General features: G+C 40.5%; 2 protein-coding genes across 8 annotated transcripts in view; one reads left to right on the forward strand and one right to left on the reverse strand.

Moving 5' to 3' along the window:
• Positions 1 to 14437, reverse strand: part of RTN4IP1 (reticulon 4 interacting protein 1) — a 70055-nt gene extending 55618 nt beyond the window's left edge. For 3 of the 6 annotated variants that reach the window (XR_008548616.2, XM_054686176.2, XM_001145925.8), the window contains exons 1-4: positions 12663 to 13430; positions 6760 to 6911; positions 5367 to 5435; positions 3196 to 3320 (exon numbers count right to left, since the gene is read on the reverse strand). Coding sequence is in view for 4 of the 6 variants with exons in the window: in XM_054686176.2 (XP_054542151.1) it covers positions 3196 to 3320; positions 5367 to 5435; positions 6760 to 6911; positions 12663 to 12936 (620 nt within the window). In the remaining 2 variants the exon portion in view is untranslated. Of the gene's footprint in view, positions 1 to 3195; positions 3321 to 5366; positions 5436 to 6759; positions 6912 to 12662; positions 13431 to 13755; positions 13959 to 14239 lie in introns of those variants that run through there. The other 3 variants (XR_010158133.1, XM_016956065.4, XM_063813332.1) reach the window with 2 other exon arrangements.
• Positions 13463 to 19091, forward strand: part of QRSL1 (glutaminyl-tRNA amidotransferase subunit QRSL1) — a 36784-nt gene continuing 31155 nt past the window's right edge. Inside the window, exon 1 of one of the 2 annotated variants that reach the window (XM_518663.8) lies at positions 13463 to 13618. In XM_518663.8, coding sequence (XP_518663.3) covers positions 13595 to 13618 — 24 coding nt within the window. In that variant the 5' untranslated portion in view covers positions 13463 to 13594. The remainder of the gene's footprint in view (positions 13619 to 19091) is intronic. The other variant, XM_009451768.5, reaches the window with a different exon arrangement.

Genomic DNA, 19091 nt, shown 5'->3' on the forward strand with positions numbered 1-19091 from the left:
ACCTCCAACTCTGTGGTTCAAATGATTCTCCTGCCTCAGGCTCCTGAGTAGCTTGAACTACATGTGTGTGCCACCACGTCCAGCTAATTTTTGTATTTTTAGTAGCGACGGGGTTTCACCATGTTGGCCAGGATAGTCTCGATCTCCTGACCTCTTGATCCACCCACCTCGGCCTCCCAAAGTGCTGGGATTACAGGCGTGAGCCACCACACCTGGCCTCACTTGACATTTTCTAATGATATCAATGTGTGGACAAAATGACAGTATTATATGACATCAAGAATAAACTATTTCCTTGGTTCACTGATACTCAGCTGCTGCAGAAAAGTAACTACAGAACAAAGGGGGGAAAAGGTAAACATCATCGAACCCTTAGAAAGATTTGTCCTAATTTCAAATAAGCTGTTTGTTATAAAGAAATCCTGTAAAATCTTCCAAGGTGCTGATAGGTGTTTTTGTCATTGTTAATTTTTTTTTTTTAATTAACTGATTAGAAAAAAAAGATGATTCATCTTTGATAACAAATACTGATCTGCTTTGTGCAGACTAAGGCATGCCTTAATGCCAATAGCTAACAGAAAAAGAACAGTTATTGTTTACCATATTGAAGCCAAAATATGCTCCATCAATTACAATGAATAGTCAAATGGAAAATCCACTTTGGACACTGGAACTTCTGAGTTTAGGTACAATAAAATCTCATTATAGAATTTCTTCATTAAAAGTATTTTTACAGTATTTTAAGGTGCTCACATCTCTCATGTGACTCTCACAAATAAGCAGTTAAAAGAAGTAGGCCATTATTATAACCCATGTGTGGTAATTTCAGTAAACCGAAATTTCTGAGAGCAGCAAGTACCAAGTGCTATGGTCTGAATGTTTGTAATGTTTGTGTCCCACCAAAATTCGTATGTTGAAATCCTAACCCCCAGGGTGATGGTATTAGGAGGTGGGGTGATTAGGTCATGCAAGCAGAACCCTCATGAATGGGATTTGTGCTCTTATAAGAGAGAGAGAGACCCCAGAGATATCCTCACCCCTTCCAGAATATGAGGACAAGCGAGAAAGCACTGTTAAAGAACCAGAAAGTTGGTCCTCACCAGACACAAAACCTGATGTCACCTTGATCTCAGGCTTCCCAGCCTCCACAACTGTGAGAAATAAATTTCTCTTGTTTTTAAGCCACCAGTTTATGGTATTTTGTGATAATAGCCTGAACGGACTAAGACAGCAAGGTCTCACTGTGCTCACTGAGTCACTCAGGACAAATGTGTCCTACAGATCACAACATGTGAATGCAGCAGAAGTCCATGATGTGAATTATTGAGACTCTTTGCAATGGGTTTCACTCTATATTGGTTAACATTGGCTAAATCAATAAACAGACCCAACTCAATATAAGATATCATCACCTAATAAGGTCTAAAACTTTCCATTTCTCAAAGCTCTCCTCAAAACCTACACTGTCCTATACTCATAAACTCAGAGGAAACCACAAAGAGACCATAAATATATAGCATGTGGTCACCTGGTTAGTTAATGGCAGAACAGGACCCAGGGCTCCAACTTCCCAGTTCCAGGCCATTGTTGCTTAAACAGAAGATAACAGAGTACCAAAGAATTACCCACAAAGCCAACAACAAACTGAGGACTCACACCAATGTCTCTAAGAAGAGACAGACCTTTGTCTCTAAATTTTTAAATTTTTTCTTATCTTCTAAATTGTTTTTTACAGTATATTAAAAGTAAGTCCACAGAGCCCTGAACCAGTAAAAGAAATGAGAGCTCTCTAACAATAGTGCACATACAGTCATGCAGGCATAGAAAACAATGTTTTTAAAGGAAAAAACAAAACAATAAAACCAATGCTGTTGCAGAGTCTACAATTACAATACAGGTCTAAAAATCTTCAATAAGGTTTTTGCAAGGTTATTAACTAAGAGAAACCATTAGAAAAATCTATGTGGTCAGAACTAATTTAATTTAAACAAAGTGTTGACCAAAATGGCAACTTCAAGAAAGATAAGCCACAATAGCTTAAAAAGTAAACAGGGTTGACCTTTAGAATAAATACTTACCTTGAATTCTAAGATAAGGAAGGGTAGTACCTCACTAGATGAATAGCTTTTGTAAGTTTTCAAAAATACAGCTATTAAACTTTCATAAAATTTAATGCTCTATTACCGAACACATTAAATGTAAAGTGCAATGTTTCATAACAATAGAACAGAATCACACAGACTTCAGTTATGTTACCAACACAATCCTTAGTAATAACAAAAAAACTAGGTTATTTTAATTTATTATAGTTTGACCTACAGCTCCTTCCTTCCTTACAATTGTTAAACAGTCCTTAGTATCTAGTTTTCTCAACAAAAAACAAAATCATCAGTTTTCTCTATGATGGCAACTTTCTAAAATACAAGGAACACCACAATCTCCTTGCTAACAACAGTAGCCACCATTTACTGAGTGCCTCCCACGTGCCATAAACTGTGTCACCAGTTTAATGTGCATTACCTCATTTAACCTTCAAAACAAAACTCATTAAAAAGTGAGTGAGTGGGTCACCCAGCTGGAAAGCAACAGAATCTACATATAAACTCAAGTACATCTGAGACATTTCTGGTCACCATGTTGCTGCTAACCCAAATGAGTACACGCTCAAGGCATTGGGGAATCAGAATTGACCTAATGGATATTAGGCATTGAGACTGAGAGAACTTAAGAATATTCAATAGTTATGCAGTCCCTTTATAGAAATATGCAAGCGTGAGAATAACTCCTGGGAGAGGTAGGGAAAAAACATCTTCACCTTGACATCATTCTTTAGAAACTGTATGGGATGATTCTTAACCTTTTTAGGAATTTCATTAAAAAAAGATATGGATCTTCTTCCTAGACAATCACATATAAAATTTTGCATTATTTTAGAAGGTTCTGACTCCTAAAGTCCATTCCATCCACACATCTCAGTTAAAAAATTCCCAAGTGATTGGGCTGAGAATCCACAGAATGAAGCTAAGAAAGTGCAAACTGACACAAATAGAATGCTTTGGAAACTGTTTTCAAATGTTAGTACAGCTCTGTTTGTGTAAATGATACTAAATTTCAAAGCTCTGACAAATCTACTGCAAGGAACTCACAGAAGGAAAGAAAAGAGGTTTAGATGCTGCCACTGACTGATACACTTACCGTTTTCCTGTGCAATTCTTGTCATTCAGGCCACCAACTTTGTTTATAGCAGACCAGGCTGTGAGAGCCACATATGGCAAAGAGGCAGCTTGAGTATGAGTGAGTGATTTGGGTTTGTGAGAGACCTACATTTGAAGACAACAGTCAAAAATAAGCAATGACTTGCAAACCTATGAACACAATTAAGCACATTTACCTTCACAGGAATCCAGCTGACCCTTGAACAACAGGGGTTTGAATTGTGCAAGTCCACTTATACGTGGATTTCCTGCCTCTGCCACCTCTGAGACCAGCAAAACCAACCCTTCTTCTTCCTACTCCTCCTCTTTCTAGTAACTTGAAGACAACAAGGATGAAAATCTTTATGATGATCCACTTAATGAATAGAAAGTATACTTTTCTTCATTTTTTTTTTCTTTTTTTTGAGATGGAGTCTTGCTCTGTCGCCCAGGCTGGACTGCAGTGGTGTGATCTCGGCTCACTGCAAGCTCCGCCTCCTGGGTTCACACCATTCTCCTGCCTCAGCCTCCTGAGTAGCTGGGACTACAGGCGCCCGCCACTGCACCTGGCTAATTTTTTGTATTTTCAGTAGAGACAGGGTTTCACCGTGTTAGCCAAGATGGTCTCGATCTCCTGACCTCGTGATCCGCCCGCCTTGGCCTCCCAAAGTGCTGGGATTACAGGTGTGAGCCACCGCACCTGGCCTATAATTTTCTTAATAACATTTTTTCTAGCTTCCTTTATTGTAAGGATACAGTATATAATATACATAACATATTCTAGCTTCCTTTATTCTAAGAATACAGTATATAATATACATAACATAGAAAATATGTGTTAGTTGACTTTTTTGAGACAGAGTCTTGCTCTGTCACCCAGGCTGGAGTGCAGTGATGCAATCTCAGCTCACTGCAACCTCTGCTCACTGCAACCTCCGCCTCCCAGGTTTAAGCGATTCTCCTGCCTCAGCCTCCCAAGTAGCTGGGACTACAGGCACCCGCCACCATGCCCAGCTAATTTTTGTATTTTTAGCAGAGACAGGGTTTCACCATATTGGCCAGGCTGGTCTCGAACTCCTGACCTTGTGATCCACGCACCTCGGCCTCCCAAAATGCTGGGATTACAGGCGTGAGCCACTGCACCCAGCCTTAGTTGGCTTTTTATGTTATCGGTAAGGCTTCTGGGCAACAGTAGGCTATTAGCAGTTAAGTTTTAGGAGAGTCAAAAGATGTAGGTGCATTTTCTACCTCACAGGGGTAGGTGCACCAACTCCTGCATTGTTCAGGGGTCAACTGTATTTTCATAGATAAATCTATAAAATCATTCCAGTTCAGTGTTTGTTGCATATCTTACTCCAAGATTATCCTTAATAAATATTGCATAGCTCTATCTGTTGCATATCTTGGAGTAGGGTAAGCAATATGCATACCCTACTCCAAGATTATCCTAATAAATATTGTATAGAATAGTTCTACCTGCCTCACAGATGTTCAATAATGTTATGTAGGCTACATTATCAGATATAACTACTTCATTGTTTATAAAAAGACCACATCAATATTCCCATTAGTCCTGAAGTAAATCCAAATAAACCTTGAAGTCTCAAAAACACATCCTAATTAATTTTTGAGATCAGCTGTTTCCTTTACTCTCATTTTCTGGAAAGGAAATCTTTCTAGGTTTTCTCTAATCTCAGTAACAACCTTTTTCCCTTTCCTGCCCTCCCTTCTGTAGCCAATTTCCTCAATGTTAACCCCTTTCTCTCTATTCAATTTGTTGGTCTCCTGACTGTATTTGATTAGACTCCTGTTTTTAAAGTTATTCAAAACCGCTGGATATTTCCATGTCTCCATTGATGACTAATCCATCCTCTCTACTGCCTATATCTGTTTTCAACTATTTATCTAGGGTAAAATCAAGCAACACAGTAGGGTTCTAGGTCTCATTCCAAAACCCTGCTCTATGAGAGAAATACAGCTACGTTAGCAGGCAGTGTTACTGAATGGCATCAAATACTTTTTTAATCTCTCAAAAATTCCTATATTTTATATTATCTCTTTATAAACTGCCCTATCAAACATAAACTAGATCTAAAAAACACCAATTATTTCAGATATTTGCCAGTCTTTGTTTAAACTTTCTAACGCATTTCAGCAGAGTTGGTAAGTTACCTCATTCCCACTGACTACAACAAACTCTGAAAGAGTGCCTTGTTTCCAAGGAGGAACTGCAGCCCAGACCTGAAACACACACACACAGACAGCTTCATTAGAAACACAGATATTTTTTGACCAAAGCTAAGCATGAAAGTGTTCCCTAATATATACCCTGTGCTGTGAAAAACACAGAGGTCAGCACTACACCAAGCAGGAGTGTTATTTTCATGATATAAATTTATTACTTAGTATGATTCTGGATTTATCAAGTCAAACCACGCTGGAAGCAGATGCCAGCATATCCTGCTGCATTTACTGACTACTTCGAGTCCCAATAAGACCACAATCTCTGGGGTTTGAGTCCTGGCTCCACCACTTATTAGCTATGAGACCTCTTTATAGCTTGGCTTCCTCATCTGTAAACTGGGCCTAACTTTATCTACCTCAGAGGGACTAAATGACTTATTTTATAAAAAGCAACCAGAACAGTGTTAGCTATGATTATGAACTATCATTTCTTGGTACAAAAGTTCAAAGTGACAAGTGACAGGTGATTATACCAAACTTAAGCTATTTTAAAGCCATCTCATCCATAAGGTAGAAATTGTCATTTAAAGGCCCTTTCAAGAAAAAAAAAAATACCCTAATCCTATATATTTTAAAGTCTTGCATTTCTTAAGTACTAAAATTAGAAAACACAAACTCAAGTACAGTCAAGATATTTTGGAATTGTTTGTGAAAAAATGTAACAACAGAACCAAAAAAGTGATGGTTCTAGTCAAAGCTCAGTATATTTGTTGAAAAGAAGAAAAAAGTTCAACAGCATAGAACATACTTCTGAAACAGAATGAAATTTGCACATTTAGTAAAGGAATATGTGGGAGTTCAGTCAGGGTGGTGGGAAAAATTGTAAGAGGAAAAATTATAAAGATAGTTACAGCAAGTAGACACAAACCTACTTGGAAGGCCGGGGGTGTTGCACAGCTTCAGTAAAACATTTGGCTGAAAGCAGCCTAATTCTCTTTACCTTGAGTTGATAGCAATAGAGCAAATAACTAGGGAATGTGGGGGAGTTTATCTAAATAGTTTGTTTACTCAAGTGGTCCTAAGACCAATCTTTGATCTTTCATGGATGCATGATTGCTCTCTACTGTGGCGGAGGCAGGGCACGGTCGGCAATGTTAATTACCCTCTAGTGGTGTTTACTCGAGACCTACGTCATTTAATCTGTACTAAATAAATGCAAACTTTGTCAGTTTAGGGGGCGGATGCTGCAGATTCAGGGAGCAGAAGCCCCTTAGCTGCACTGACAGGCAAAATATCTGTGTCAGTGTGCGTCTCTCATCCGTCGCTGGATCAGGGTCTGTGGGTTGGATCCCCGTAGGAATAGTGGCATTTCCTAACTCACCTCATCTCCAGGCTTGAAGTATTTCACATCAAGCCCACATTCCATCACCACGCCAGAGACATCCCGACCCAGAGTCAGAGGAAATTCTTCTCCTTTGATTTTCATGTGTAAAGGATCACGCTTCATATTTAAAGCTGTAGCTCCATAACCACCTGTAAAATACAATTTATCTGTTTCCTCCAAATGTAAGTATGAAATGCTTTTAAAAGTATTACAGGGTTATAGTCCAGTACAATTTTAGGTCTTCAAGATGTAGATTATAAATCATTCCATTACAAAGACAGATAAGTGTATGTTCACTGCAACACTATTCACAACAGCAAAGACATGGAATCAACCTAACTACCCATCAATGATAGACTGGATAAAAAAAACTGTGGTACATACACACCATGGAATACTATGCAGCCATAAAAAGGAATGAGATCATGTCCTTTCCAAGGACATGGATGGAACTGGAGGCCATTATCCTTAGCAAATTAACACAGGAACAGAAAACTAAAGTGGGAGCTAAATGATGAGAACACATGGACACATAGAGGGGAACAACACACACTGGGGTTTTTCAGAGGGTGGAGGGTGGGAAGAGGAAGAGGATAAAGAAAAATAACTAGTGGGTATGAGACTTCATACTTGGGAGATGAAATAATCTGTACAACAAACCCCCATGACACAAGCTCACCTATGTAACAAACCTGCACTTGTACCTCTGAACTTAAAAGTTTTTTAAAAAAGTAAATCAACCTTATAATTTTTTGCCATTACATGGGAAAGCATAAAAAGATTTTCTTTAAAAAAAAATTTACTTGGAAAGTGATAATCACTTATTAAACTAAAGCCACCATTGTTCAAAATATTTTTGAAATTCAAATTTTGAAACTGTCTTCAGAACTTTTAGTATTATCTTTCATACAGTTTTGCTTTGTTCTTTGAAGATGATGTCTTCATTAACGTATTCATGTCTTTATTAACGTACTCATTCACGAACTTTTTAAACAACAAAATATTTGGTGCCAGGTCTGGTGAAGACAAATGTTTAAGCTGTTTGAAGTCAATATATAAATAAGGCAAGAATATAAAGTACTTGATGCTGACAACAGTTTACGAGTAATGATCCCCACATCCTTAAAAATGTTTCTAGAACAACATCTTTGAAATAAATTGGAATAAATTCCTGAGTGATAAAAAGCCTCTTGGCTGCATCTGTTCTGATGTGTAAAATCAAGTTGTTTTATTTCACATCTTTTTATTTATTTATTTTATTTTTTTGAGACAGGGTCTCGCTCTGTCATGAGGCTGGAGTGCAGTGGCGTGATCTCGGCTCATTGCAACCTCTGCCTCCAGGGTTCAAGTGATTCTCCTGCCTCAGCCTCCCGAGTAGCTGGGACTACAGGCACACACCACCACAGCCAGCTAATTTTTGTATTTTTAGTACAGACGGGATTTCACCATGTTGGCCAAGATGGTCTCAATCTCCCGACCTCGTGATCCGCCCGCCTCGGCCTCCCAAAGTGCTGGGATTACAGGCGTAAGCCACCGCACCCGGCCTATTTTATTTATTTTTTTAAGAGATGAAGCCTCGCTCTGTTGCCCAAGGGCAGTGATGTGATCTTGGCTCACTACAACCTCCACTTCCTGGGTTCAAGCCATTCTCATGCCTCAACCTCTGGAGTAGTTGGGATTACAGGTGTGCGCCACGTCTGGCTAATTTTGTAGAAACAGGGATTCATCATGTTGCCCAGGCTGGTCTCAAACTCCCAGGCTCAAGCGATCCACCCACCTTGCCTCCCAAAGTGCTGGGATTACAGGCGTGAGCCACCACACCTGGCCCATATCTTTTTATTTTTAAGAATATTTACAGGCCAGGTGTGGTGGCTCACATCTGTAATCCCAGGACTTTGGGAGACCAAGGTGGGAGGATTGCTTGAGTTCAGGAGTTCAAAACCAGCCTAGAGCTCATCTCTACTAAAAATTTAAAAAATTAGCCAGGCATAGTGGTACATGCCTGTAATCCCAGCTACTCAGGAGGCTGAGGCAGGAGGATTGCTTGAGCCCAGGAGTTTGAGACTGCAGTGAGCCATGATCACATCACTGCACTCCAGCCCGGGTGACAAAGCAAAGCTCTGTCTCAAAAAAAAAAAAAAAAAGAAAGAAAAAGAAAAAGAATACTTATATAAATATCAGCTAAATAAAACTGAAAACATTCTTTTAATTTTTTGGTTCAAGTAAATTTGCTACTCTATAATAATCCAGAGTAATTTATTACATGGCTTCCATATACAACGTGACTTTTCTCAGACCCAAAAGTATCTGTTATTCTCTCTTCTGCTTGACCTTTTTTTGAGAACATGTCTGCCACGTGAGGCTTTCCATGATAGGCACCCTGCCTACCTCTCCAGTGTCATGTACCACTCACTCCCTGCCCCACAACGCATGCTCCACAGTCACTAACCCGCTCTGTGTCTCCCCTTGCCCCGCACCCACTCCTGTGGGCAATCCATTAGATCTTAGGGATGAGGAGAAAGCAGCAAAGGAGACTAAGGTGGCAGTTTAAAGACGTTCAATGCTGCTGACGGGAGACAGGTTTTCAAATAAGGTCCAAAGATGCTAAGAGGCTTTAAAACAAACAAACAAGCCCGGATCTAACAGACCTTTGGTAACGCTGCCAGGAGCAACTGCTGTGTAGTGCGCTTTTGAGAGAATGGGAAATAAGGGACTGGAGACATGAGAAGACTGAACTCTCTTTAAAACAGTTTTGTTGCAAAGGGAGCAGAGAAAGGGAGCAGTAGCTCGAAGTGGCAACTGGGATGGACAGAGGACTTTTGAGTGGCTTTTTTTTTTTTTTTTGAGACAGAGTCTTGCTCTGTTGCCCAGGCTGGAGTGCAATGGCGTGATCTCGGCTCACTGCAACTTCCGCCTCCCGGGTTCAAGCGATTCTCCTGTCTCAGCCTCCTGAGTAGCTGGGATTACAGGCATGCGCCACCACGCCTGGCTAATTTTTAGCAGAGACGGGGTTTCTCCATGTTGATCAGGCTGGTCTCGAACTCCTGATTTCAGGTGATCCACCTGCCTCGGCCTCCCAAAGTGCTGGAATTACCGGTGTGAGCCACTGTGCCCAGCCTCTTCCTTCTTCTTAAGGAGAAATAACAGCAAGTCTGTATACTAATGGGGATGATCCAGTAGAAAAGAAAAGACTGATGATGCAGGAGACACCTGCTGGAATGATATCCCAGAGTAGGTGAGAGGGGATGGGATCAGAAACACAAGCCGAGGGCTGGCCTTATGTGAAAGCAGTGACAGCTAATACATACAGCAGGAGGGAAGGTAGAAGATACGGAGAGAGATGCTGACAGGTGGGTAGCTTGCATGAGTTGTGTTACTACTAAAAAATCAAGACACATGGGATAAAGTGTTTGAAAGGTGGGAAAGTCCCAGAAAATCTAAGCTGATGGCCATTATACCAACATTACAACGTTTGCCATCTGGGGAGTCAGGATTATACTCTGTCAAGGAAAAAAAAAAACAACTTCACTTGTAATATTCACAAAAGTCATGTGCTTCACTTTTCCTGCCTTACATTCCTTTTCCACTGCTAAAGATAATTAAACAATTATTCACTGAAACTTCTATGTGGTTTGAACAACAGAAGTGGACATTTAGTCGTGTCAAACTTTAGCTGCTGTTTAAGAGCTGCAGAAAGGTTTCAGTCCTCTTTGAGGTACAGAGCCTGCAGCCCAAGGTTGTTTTTAGTTTTCTTGGTCCCCTGATATGCTAATACATCAACTGAGTAGCCTTGGCTCACTGTTACTATCTAACAAGCCCCTGAACCCAGAATGTAGTCAGCTGGCAGTTAGTAATTGAGAACCTGTTTGGTGACACGGATGACTGAATGGGGCCCTTAAGTGTTCCATCCTATTGACAGGGGTTGACACCTTGACTTGTTCAGAGAGTTGGGCCAATTTGAAAAATCCTAAATCTGTCATCAGTTTAAAGACTTTAATCCCATCTAAAGACACCAAACTTTGTTGGTATGATGCTGTTGGCTGCATTTTTTCCCCATGTAAAAATTCTTCATTTCTTTAGCCATTTCTATGATTTATTATTTTACATCCAACAGTAGTGGCTGTCTCCAGAAAAACAGCCAGCCTTCATCTTTCAAATAAAATAGACATGTCTCTTGCTTTCTTGCCAAGGGAAATAACTGCTTCCTACAGTTTACAGTCTTCTACTCATTATTTTATTTCCCCAAGCTACTGTTTCAGATATCTTCTGCAATGACAATAAATATCCTCAAAAGGTAGGAGAAAAAAAAAGAGGATAACTTGAGAATAATATTACCCATTCAAGTCATAAAAAACTAAGATGTTTCAAGAATACTATATAAAAGTAAAATGTTTTACAGTGTTATATTATTAAACAGCAGCCAAGAAAAGTCTAGATACAGCCATTCTGTTTAAATGAAAATGTACACGGCATGAATTTCGCATGTGCATTTAAAGAAATAAAAAGCTAACAGACCTAAACGAAGACAAAATGTAAAAATTACTCATAGATAAAATACTGCTAATTTAAGTTTGTTATCTTAAGTCAGAACAAAAATATAAAAAGGCATAGAAATAGTGACTGAATGACAACTGCATATGTGAAGCACTGAAACAGGTTGACAAAGCATGGGATCGATCTTGAAAGAACTTACAATCAAAGGAGATGAAAAAACATGCTGATCATTGAGTAAAACTTACCACTAAAAGACATATCTTATAAAAAACTGAATTCTCTTCAAGCCTAATATAAAAAGAACAAAGGAAAACGGCATGCCCAACTGGTAGTAGCAATTACTACTTCAAAACAAAGAATACAAATGTAGACTTCATGAGACAATCACAGTAAAGTCATTTCAATGCTTTTTTTTTTTTTTTTTTTGAGACGGAGTCTCACTCTATCGGCAGGCTGGAGTGCAAGGGCGCATTCTTGGCTCACTGCCACCTCCGCCTTCCGGGTTCAAGCGATTCTCCCGCCTCAGCCTCCCACCAACACAGTGAAACTCCCGTCTCTACTAAAAATACAAAAATTAGCTGGGTGTGGCGGCACATGTCTGTAGTCCCAGCTACTTGGGAGGCTGAAGCAGGAGAATCGCTTGAATCTGGAAGGCGGAGGTTGCAGTGAGCCAGGAACGCGCCCTTGCACTCCAGCCTGCCGATGGATTGAGACTCTGTCTCAAAAACAAACAAAAAACCCCATAAATTCTAAACTGACTAGGAAACAACTATACTTCCGAAGCCTGTGACGGATCTCAGAATACCACAAAGTTCCCTGGACAGAAATTTAGCTACAAACATAGGCCGGGCGCAATGGCTCGTCTGTAATCCCAGCACTTAGGGGGGCAGAGGCAGAGGATCGCCTGAGGTCAGGAGTTCGAGACCAGCCTGACCAACATAGTGAAACCCCATCTCTACTAAAAATACAAAAAATTAGCCCGGTGTAGTGGATTCACCTGTAATCCCAGCTACTCGGGAGGCTGAGGCAGGAGAAATTGCTTGAACCCAGGATGCGGAGGTTGCAGTGAGCTGAGATGAGGCCACCGCACTCTAGCCTGGGTGACAGAGTGAGACTCAGTCTCAAAAAAAAAAAAAAAGTTAGCTACAGACACAGTTCTCAAGTCTGAACTTACATATTTAAGGACGCATGAAAACAATCAAGCTTATATTTTGTCAATACAAATGGCCAGAAGGATTCCCTGGCCATTGCAATTTCAAAAATTTTGGAAATATTTGCAGAGGTATTGTTAAAAACCTAAATGATTCATTTATGTTAACCAAAGAAGCGTAGTCAATTTTTTGAAACGGCATACCTTATGAAAGTGATTTTTTAAAAAAATGTAACAATGTCTTTTGAAAACTTACTTCTCATATTAACGTCTATAGGATTTACACTGGCAGCGTGAACTTTGACAATGACTTCATTTGGATAGTGTATGATAGGCATCATCATGTTCTGAGTGAATCGAAGCACTTCATTCTTCCCATATTTATCTATCACCCAAGCAGGCATGACAGTGCTCCTTGGAGAGGTAGTACTAATCCTTCTAACTGAAGGCTTTTGGACAACTTTGCTTCTCCAGAAGCAAACCGCAGTGCATGCATTTCTTCTAAGTACACAAGTCTTCAGAAATTCCATTGTAAACACTGGTTGAACTGCGTGCTCAAATTCAAATACACTTGGACTGGATCAAACTCTCACCCCTGAATTCAGTCAAATTCTGCCAAACCACGGGCTAGTTTCAAAATTAAGCATGCAAAACGGAGCATTCGAAAATGAAGCTAATCTAATGGAAAAACTGAAAGAAGAATACGGAACTGTTATTCCGCTCTTCGCATATGAAATGCTCGAATTAACGTTCCAGTCAGTATTCTGTCCATTCTCCTCCCTCACTTTCACCCCCTCCACTTTAAAAAAAAGGGGGGCGGGGCATTAAAAAGCAGGTGCGCAAACCCCCTAGATCCCTGCCCTGTCCTGGGAGCCCTCGGCGGGACAAGCAGACACCGCTCGCGATCCAACGCCAGAGAATCGAACGCTTGCCGACTGCCGCCGCGACCCTGGCCCGGAATCTCCTTGCCTGCCCGCTCTCCTTAGCCGCCGGGATGGCTTTGCGGCGCCAACCAATCGCCTACAAAGATCATTACCTCGGGCTGCAATTCAACCAATCCAAGTACTCGGTGTTGAAGGGCTCAGTGACAATTAAAGATGGCTGCGCCCATGTAACATCACTAGCGACCGGTGACCTCTTTTTCCCCCCTTGCCTGGCTCCTGTGGTGGCAGGCTGGGCACGAGGACCATGCTGGGCCGGAGCCTCCGAGAAGTGAGTGGAATTGGCCCGCTGAGGCCCCCGGGAGGGCGGAAAGTTTAACGGACTTCGTTGACAAAGAGTCCCTGGGCCTTACCACGCATCTTGGCCCACCTCGCTGCTTCCTCTAGAACTGAGTGGGGGATAAGTACCTTTCGATTCTTCGGGTGTACTCGCCGTACCCATTCAGGAGTTAGGACCTTAGCAGGGAAATCTCTGCACCGCGGATCTGTAGGGTGGTGAAGCGGCTTCTCACCATTAGACATTTGCTCTGGTGTAGGTCGGGATCCGGATGGTCTCGGAGTGGCCTTTGCCAAAGGGGGCTTGCGGGGCCACTTCAGTCTCTCTTCTGTCCCCGACAGTTAGCTGCAGTTGTTGCTAAGAAGCCCGGCGAAACTGTAGTTTGCGAAATTCAAATGAGTAATTTTTGGCTTTTTTCAAAGAATTCGTTCTCTAGGATTTACCTACCACTAAGATACCAGTGATTTCCTAACCCGTGTCTCCATGTCCTGGACGTCGTGTTTGAATTCTAGACTGTATTTGTGAATGCTTTCTGGGCAGTTCTTCTAAATGTCACATAAGCACCCTCAAATTCACTTTAATCAGTGTTGAAGTAATCATTGTAACAGGACTTACCTCTCAACCCCCGTCTTAAAAAAGCTCTGGTATTTCTGAATTCTTAATAGACTCTTTTTAATGGCACAACTATTATCTCATTTGCCTTTAGATTCTTCCTCATCTTTCATATCCAATAAATCACTAAGCCCTCTTCATTCTATCTTGCAGATATGGCTGGAATCTGCCCTCTTACGTTATTTCTGCTGTTATAGCTTTAATTCGGGTCTTTTTGCTTCCTGGTTCACGTCACTCAACCTTAGAACTGTCTGCAGGCCCATTGCTATCAGAGTCACATAAAGCACCTGTTGAAACTAAAACTATGCCCCACTCTAGACTTAATTAGAGCTGTGTGGTAAGTTCGGGAGTATGGTTTAATGGAGGCTCCAGGTGATTTCTGGTAAGAAGTAGGCGCTGATGACCTAAACTGCCTTCCATCTTCCTTTTTATTCCACCCTAGAAGTTGTCGTTTTGTTTGTTTCCCAGCTGGCAGCGTGGAATTATAATTATAGATAGCTGTAATATATAATGAGAAATTTAAATCCACAGGCTTTAAATAATAGTTCTTCCCCCAAAATACATTATTATGTTATCATTTTAAATTGCATCTAATCAAATTTGTTCTTTAAAAAATAAATATGCCCGGCGCGGTGGCTCTCGCCTGTAATCCCAGCACTTTGGGAGGCCGAGGCGGGTGGATCACGAGGTCAGGAGATCGAGACCATCCTGGCTAACACGGTGAAACCCCATCTCTACTAAATATACAAAAAATTAGCCGGGCGTAGTGGCGGGCGCCTGTATTCCCAGCTACTCGGGAGGCTGTGGCAGGAGAATGGCGTGAACCCGGGAGGCGGAGTTTGCAGTGAGCCAAGATCGCGCCACTGCACTCCAGCCTGGGCGACAGAGCAAGACTCCGTCTCAAAAAATAAATAAATAAAATAAAAATAAATAAACAGACAACACCCAAAACTTGTTTTAAAATTAAATACAACCTATAAAAATATGTTATTTCCTTTTTCTGCCTTTTCCACTGTCAATCTAAGTAACAGAAAGAGACTCTAAAGAAAATATTTATTTTGGAGTAGCAATGCAATGGGAATATGTGTGATATTGTAAACTATGTGCCTATTCAAGAAGGTTGAGGCAAGGGATGTTTTTAAAGACAGAATGAGAAGGATTACTTAAATTATTTTGAATCAGTTATCCTTGGCCACAAGGATCAGTGACAAAGGTGGCATCAGTCCAAGGTTGGATGGCCAGTTGCTGGACAGACATTCTTACAGAAGTACTCGTGTGTGTGGAAGGTTGCAATGGCCTTTGTGCAAGGTTGTGTTTTTTGCAGTCTTATGATTGTTTTTGAAAAAAAATTTTAATGGGTACATAGTAGGTGTATGTATTTATGGGGCACATGAGATATTTTGATACAGGCATACAATGCATAATAATCACATCAGAGTAAATGGTGTATCCATCACCTCAAGCATTTATCATTTCTTTGTGTTACAAACATTCCAGTTATACTCTTTTAGTTATTTTTAAACGTACAATAAACTATTGTTGACTGTAATCACCTGCTGTGCTATCAAATACTGTATCTTATTCATTCTGTCTAACTATATTTTGTACCCATTACCCATCCCCACTTCCCACCCCTACTACTACCTTTTCAGGCCTCTAGTAACCATCATTCTACTCTACCTCCACGAGGTCAATTGTTTTCATTTTTAGCTCCCACAAATAGGTGAGAACATGGGAAGTTTGTCTTTCTGTGCCTGGCTTATTTCACTTAACATAATGCCCTCCAGTTCCATCCATGTTGTTGCAATTGACAAGCTCTTGTTCTTTTTATGGCTGAATAGTACTCCATTGTGTACATGTAGGACATTTTCTCTATCCATTCATCTGTTGGTAGATACTTAGCTTGCTTTCAAATCTTGGCTATTGTGAATAGTGCTGCAATAAACATGAGAGAGCAGATATGTCTTTGCTATGTTGATTTTCTTTCTTTTAGGTGCATATATACGTAGCAGTGGGATTGCTGGATCGTATGGTAGTTCTATTTTTATTTATTTATTTTTAATTATTTTTTTTTTAGAGATGGGGTCTCACTATGTTGGCCAGGTTGGTCTTGAATTCTTGGCTTCAAGCAATCCTCCTCCCTCAGCCTCCCAAAGTGCTAGGATTACAGGTGTGAGCCACTGTGCCCAACCAGTAGTTCTATTTTTAGGTTTTTGAGGCACCTCCATACTATTCTCCATAGTGGCTGTAGTAATTTACATTTCATCCAACTTTTCTCCATCCTCACCAGCATTCATTATTGCCTGTCTTTTGGATAGAAGCTATTTTAACTGGAGTGAGATGATATCTCATTGTAGTTTTGATTTGCAATTCTCTGATGATCAGTGATGTTGAGCACATTTTCATATACCAGTTTGCCATTTATATGTCTTTCTTTTGAGAAATGTCTATTCCAATCTTTTGCCCATTTTAAATTTGATTATTGGATTTTTTCCTGTTGAGTTGTTTGAACTCCTTATATACTTCGGTTATCAATCCCTTGTCAGCTGGAGTGTGACAGTTCTTCTTATCAGGCATTCATGCGTGAGAACCCTCTCTTCTTGACCTTCCTTGGCTCCATTTGTCAGGATTTTAACACAAGTCACTCTATTTTGATTTTGACAACTGTCATAGCTCCTTAAGTGCTACCTTTTTTAGTGCTACTTCTCTCTGGTGTCATTGAGTTAGCCATTGTGAAAAACAACTTTTGCCGCATGGGGGGAAAAAAAACTATTTAGGAGAGCTGACCCAGGGGAAAACCCAGAGGTTGCCTTGGCATGATTACTTTTACTTTATCACTCCTTTAACAAATACTGATTAATGCCTAGCATGCAAAATATTTGGTGGTTATTTCCCCAGCTCTAAAACTACCTTCTGTCTACTTTGTATTTTTTCCACATCACTGTACTGTTGCCCTAAATTCTACCAATTAGAGATTAATTAATTCATACATATTATCTTTTAATTTAATTCTCTTTTAAATATGTACAGATGCCTGGGAAGGTTGAACAATTTGTTCACCCATTGTTGTAAATTATAACAGTTCAAATTTCTTCATAATACCTTAATTGAGATAATCAGTTGAAGAGGGGGAAATTTGCTGGGAATTAGGGAGAAGGGCTGGAAATGATGGCAGCAATTTGGGGGATGTGAGTGGAAGCTTATGGTAACAGGAGTCCTGGGAATAGGCACAAAAAGGAGGTAAAATGCCAAATAGGTAAAATTCCCATTTGTAAATTTTACCCAAGTACATTCAGAAAGGGGGAGGAAATCTCACTTTTACCTTTGTCTTTTGTGGCATGATCCCAGTGTTTCTAGGAGTGAGGCACCAGGCTAATATTATTAATCCTAAAGTTTAAAGAATGATATATTCATTTGGCTTCTTGGAGCTTCAACTTTAGAAAAACTAATCATTGTTCTATAGGGAAATCGATTCTAAATTTTAAACAACTGTTATTCATTCAACTAACATTTAGTGAGTACCTCTGTGTTCCAAGTACTGGAGGGTAGCATTAAAGACGGACAGAAGCTCCTGCTTCCTGAAACCTAACTTTTTTGTGTGGAAACGCAGCCATTAAACACTTTAAAAAAAAAAAAAAAAGTAAATGATATAATTTCAGGTAGTATAAGTACTATGGAGAAAAATTAAGTAGATCATAGTATGAGAACTAGTTGGGGGAGCTGGACATTTTAGCTAGAGTGGTCAGGGAAGATTTCTCTGATTGAGTGAATAATACTTAATAGAGACCAGAAGGACATGAAGGGGGAACACTGGGCAGATCTGAGAGAATAGTGTTCCAGGCAGATGGAACAGTAAGTACAAAGACCCTAAAAGAAGAGCAAGCTTAACATGTTCAAGGAATAGCAAGAGGGCCAATATGCCTGGAGAGAAGTGAATGAGGAGAGCAATGAGAGAAGAGGTTAGGAAGACAGGTAGGAGCCAAATTGTGGAGAACCTTTGAGGCCACAGTAGGGAGTATGGATTTTATTCCAAGTGTAATGGGAATCTTCTGGAAAGTTTTGAATCTGTGGACATGATCTGAGTTAAAATTTTAAAAGCTCCTTCAGATGACTCTTAAGGGACCATGATCTTTAGAAAAGCAAGTAATAAAGCACAAAGACTGACCGGGTGCAATGGCTCACGCCTTTAAACTCAACACTTTCGGAAGCTGAGGCAGGCTGATTGTCTGAGCTCAGGAGTTCAAGACCAGCCTAGGCAATGTGGTGAACCCTGTCTTTACAAAAAATACAAAAATTAGCTGGGCATGGTGGTGCATGCCTTTAGTCCCAGCTGCTCAGGAGGCTGAGGTGGGAGGATCACTTGAGCCTCGGAGGTTGAGGCTGCAGTGAGGCGAGATCACATCCGTGCACTCCAGGCTTGGCAACAGAGCAAGGCCCTGTCTCAAAAAAAAAAAGCAAGAAAGCATGAAGACCAATTAGAAGCCTGTTGCATTGGCGAGATAATGGGAGTGGATATTGTTTTTTAAGTCAGGGTTTGCAGATGTTTTGGATATGGGGTTTGAGGGAAAGAGAAGAATCAAGGAGGATACTTAGGTTTTGGGCCAGGGCAGTTGGGGAAATGTAACATCAAGATGGGAAAACCTCTAAAGGGAACATGTTTGGAAGGGGAAGGTTATCAAGAGTTTTGTTCTGGATGTGTTAATTTTTAGATGCCTCCTAGATATCCAAGTGAAGATATCAGTTAAGCAACTAGATACAAGAGTTCAGAGCTCAGAAAAGAGGCTAGGTAAGAGGATATACATTGGCCAGAGTGTAGAAGATAATTAAAGCTATAGGGCCAGATGAGATTACCTGG

This window comes from Pan troglodytes, chromosome 5 (genome assembly GCF_028858775.2).
Source record: "Pan troglodytes isolate AG18354 chromosome 5, NHGRI_mPanTro3-v2.0_pri, whole genome shotgun sequence".
Taxonomy (NCBI): domain Eukaryota; kingdom Metazoa; phylum Chordata; class Mammalia; order Primates; family Hominidae; genus Pan; species Pan troglodytes.